This window comes from Seriola lalandi, unplaced genomic scaffold (genome assembly GCF_002814215.2).
Source record: "Seriola lalandi dorsalis isolate HSWRI2012SDOR001 ecotype SW California unplaced genomic scaffold, Sedor1 jcf7180002049852, whole genome shotgun sequence".
Classification (NCBI taxonomy): domain Eukaryota; kingdom Metazoa; phylum Chordata; class Actinopteri; order Carangiformes; family Carangidae; genus Seriola; species Seriola lalandi.
In genome coordinates this window covers 3,862-5,081 of record NW_019520405.1, presented here as the reverse complement: position 1 = coordinate 5,081, position 1,220 = coordinate 3,862, and the positions used below count along the sequence as shown (strand labels likewise).

General features: G+C 37.2%; 1 protein-coding gene across 1 annotated transcript in view; it reads right to left on the bottom strand.

Annotated features, from left to right (window-relative positions):
• Positions 1-320: 320 nt before the first annotated feature.
• LOC147819746 (uncharacterized) overlaps positions 321-1,220 on the bottom strand; it is a gene marked incomplete at its 3' end in the record, with an annotated part of 4,755 nt that continues 3,855 nt past the window's right edge. Inside the window, exon 4 of the mRNA XM_087171835.1 lies at positions 321-505. Within this exon, the coding sequence (XP_087027961.1) occupies positions 321-505 (185 nt within the window). The remainder of the gene's footprint in view (positions 506-1,220) is intronic.

Genomic DNA, 1,220 nt, shown 5'->3' with positions numbered 1-1,220 from the left:
GAATCTCATCAGTTTATTTCCACTGTGGATTGAGTGAAATGTGCAGAGTGAACAGACTTGTGTGAGTGTGTTCCCTCCAACACGTTAACATGAGCTGAGAGGAAGCAGGCTATGCTATACAGCTGCTCCACATCTGGTCTGAACAGGACTTAAGTCCCTGCTGCTCTTTCTGATGGATGTGCTGAAGTAATATTTAAACAATCTCTGTGTGTTGATGAACATCTGATCTGCTGCTTCGTCAGATATCACCTGACAAATTAACATGGAGACTGTCACTCTTTTGTTCAACACTGCTGAAAGCAGCAAGGACTGACTCCAACCCTCTACTGACCTCAGAGTCTCCAGTCGACAGTCTGGACTCTCCACAAGATCACACAGCTGCTTCACTCCTGAATCCTGCAGCTTGTTTTCACTCAGGTGCAGTTCTCTCAGGTGGGAGGGGTTGGACTTCAGAGCTGAAGCCAGAGAAGAACAGCTGATCTCTGACAAACTGCAGAGACTCAACCTGAATAAAGAGAGAGAAAATCATGTAGATAAAAATCAATAATAATCAATCGGATATGTCCGAATCAATGAACTTCTCTCTAAAATGAGTAGAGTGACTTTTTCCTTCTGTTATTGTGGATCATCATCATGTCAACCTTCTACACACATCATCCACATGTCACAACATTCATTCACCCGTTCATGTCAACACACATTCATGCTGACCTGCTGACCTCAGTCAAATCAAACACGTTAAACTAAACTTACTACAATACTTTTATTAATGACTGTAATAATAACAATAATAATAATAATAATAATACTTATATTCGTTGGTTCCTGTCTAAACACACAAGGACACTTTACAATACAAGAAGATTTACAGTTAATAAACTGAAACATGGAAAACCAAAAGTGCAGTTCTTTAAACCTTTTCCTCTTCAACACATTTGAGAGGTAAATTCAACTCTAAATTAAATGTCATTGCGTGAAATTTTTTTTTTACTTTTTAACTTACACTGGACATTTTCTGTGTATTTAGAAAACATTAGTCCTCTGACTGAGAGAAATATATGTGTGAGAGTTCTGAAGGTTCAGTTGAAGTGTACAGACATTACTTATGACAACTGACTGAAATGAAACTGAAGAATAATTCTCAGATTGTTGATAAGATGGGAAATGATTATATGAAATAATGAAAATTTCAAATGTAATTGATTCATTCAAAATGAAAG